The sequence below is a fragment of the Solanum stenotomum genome, unplaced genomic scaffold, assembly GCF_019186545.1.
Source record: "Solanum stenotomum isolate F172 unplaced genomic scaffold, ASM1918654v1 scaffold6613, whole genome shotgun sequence".
Classification (NCBI taxonomy): domain Eukaryota; kingdom Viridiplantae; phylum Streptophyta; class Magnoliopsida; order Solanales; family Solanaceae; genus Solanum; species Solanum stenotomum.
The window spans coordinates 4,526-6,495 of NW_026036283.1; the positions used below are offsets into that span (position 1 = coordinate 4,526).

General features: G+C 36.1%; 1 protein-coding gene across 1 annotated transcript in view; it reads right to left on the reverse strand.

Moving 5' to 3' along the window:
• Positions 1-1,721, reverse strand: part of LOC125852894 (TMV resistance protein N-like) — a 4,066-nt gene extending 2,345 nt beyond the window's left edge. The window contains exons 1-2 of the mRNA XM_049532571.1: positions 1,186-1,721; positions 4-676 (exon numbers count right to left, since the gene is read on the reverse strand). Of these exons, the coding sequence (XP_049388528.1) occupies positions 4-676; positions 1,186-1,682 (1,170 nt within the window). The 5' untranslated portion in view covers positions 1,683-1,721. The remainder of the gene's footprint in view (positions 1-3; positions 677-1,185) is intronic.
• Between the last annotated feature and the right edge of the window lie 249 nt (positions 1,722-1,970).

Consider the following 1,970-nt stretch of genomic DNA (forward strand, 5'->3'; position numbering starts at 1 on the left):
GGGGAGTCCACCAGTATGCTCTATCACTTGAGCTGATAGATCCTCAAATTCTTTGGTAGGGTGGTTTTTCTTGAAAGCATGTTGTTTAAAAAGTTGTAAGCTTTCATATTTGTCTAAAGTTCCCATTCTGTATATCTTTTCAGTCTCATACTTAACAAGTAAGTGTTTGTCTTTGGTTGTTATGATGATTCTACTTCCGTCACCAAACCATTCACGCTCCCCGGCAAATGCATCTAACTGTTCTATGTGATCAACATCATCCAGAACAAGAAGAACCTTTTTGTACCGTAGTCTTTGTTTTTGCATATTAGCTCCTTCAAACGAATCGTTGATCCTTAGTTTTTTTACAACAAGGATCTCAGAAAGAAGTATCTCTTGCACGCTCTCTAGTCCCTGTTTTGCTGAACGGTCTCGGACTTCGTGAAGAAAACATGCACCTTGAAATTGACTCCGAATGTTATCATAAATAACTCTTGCAAGAGTTGTCTTCCCCACTCCACTCATTCCCAGTATTCCAAGGAAGCGAACTCCACCAGACCCGATTCCAAGCATTTTATATACCTTGTGCATGTGTGATTCCATTCCAACAAGATTTCTAGCATTGCTTGCATGTCTCTGACTACCCAATATAGACAATATTTGTTCCACAATTTTCTCTATGACTCTAGCTTCATGTCTGCATACCACAAATGATGTCTTAAAAATATGTTTTGTGTATAGCAAAATAAGAACGAAAATCTAGAAAGCAACTAAGACAACTTCATAGCATAAGCCCTAACAGACTATTTCCAATTGTAACTTGCTTATGATGTTAATACAAGTTGTCTGTTGGATTTTATTAAAAGATTAAGAATGAAAATCTATTTCTAAGGAGGAGAGATAATTCTATTTAAAGAAAAAGGGAAAAGGGTCAAATTTTCTCTTGAAGGAGTAAGAAGTGGCGGTGATCGATTTAGAGGAATGAAAGATAGTGACTGGAAAAAACTGTTCTTCGAATCTGGACTATTTCGCAAAGTTCATGAGCATAAGTAAACATCTTGGAAAAAACTGTTGATAAAAAAATTAGCCCTGACCACATGGTCATCACAGTCGGAACAATTTGGTTAGAGAAAGTAATGTTACGATGTGATGCAAAATAGAAATGAACGATATCACGATGAGTTTGGTTTCATAATCGATAATTACCCATTGGCAGTATTTGCCAAAACCCAGCCAGAAATAATAGCTGCTTTCTCCAGTGCTGCCCTCCATTTTTGCACCTTGTCCTCCTGGAACCAGGCTTCATGTTTGCTAAATGCTTTTCCAAATATGAATTTTTGTTTCCTCACTGTTGATGGATCTACATCATAGAACACCGGAAGAACAATTTGTCCTTTCACATTCTTGCACTCCATGATCTTTGTCAATTCATCTAAACACCATGTTGAATTAGCATAGTTTTTAGAGAATATGATCAAAGCTATCCGTGACTCTTCAATTGAACTCATGAGTTCTGGTGTAATGAACTTTCCTTTCTCTAGTTTCTCGTCATCTTTGAAGGTATTAATGCACTTTTGTTGCAGAGCAAGGTACAGATGGTCAACAAATGTTTTGCGTACATCTTCACCTCTAAAACTTAAGAAAACATCGTAACTCCATCGAATAATTTCTGGGGATAGAAGCAATGAACTTTCCTGATTCATCTTCGCTATAATTGCTTTAATTCGCCTGCAAGAGAATAAAATAAGAAATTGGAAGAGGAAATTAGTAATTATATTTACAACAAACTTGCATTTATATATGCAGAGTGGTGACTTAGCATATGATAACAATAAACAAATACTAGTGGTAAAGAAGTTGACTTTGTAAAAATAGTATATTGTGAAAGTTGAGAAAGTCTGTGATGTCGTCATCAACACCATCTATAAATGAATCTGTTAAGCAACTTCGCCTGAATATATATTTTAAGGTTCCATTGATATGGATTGGCG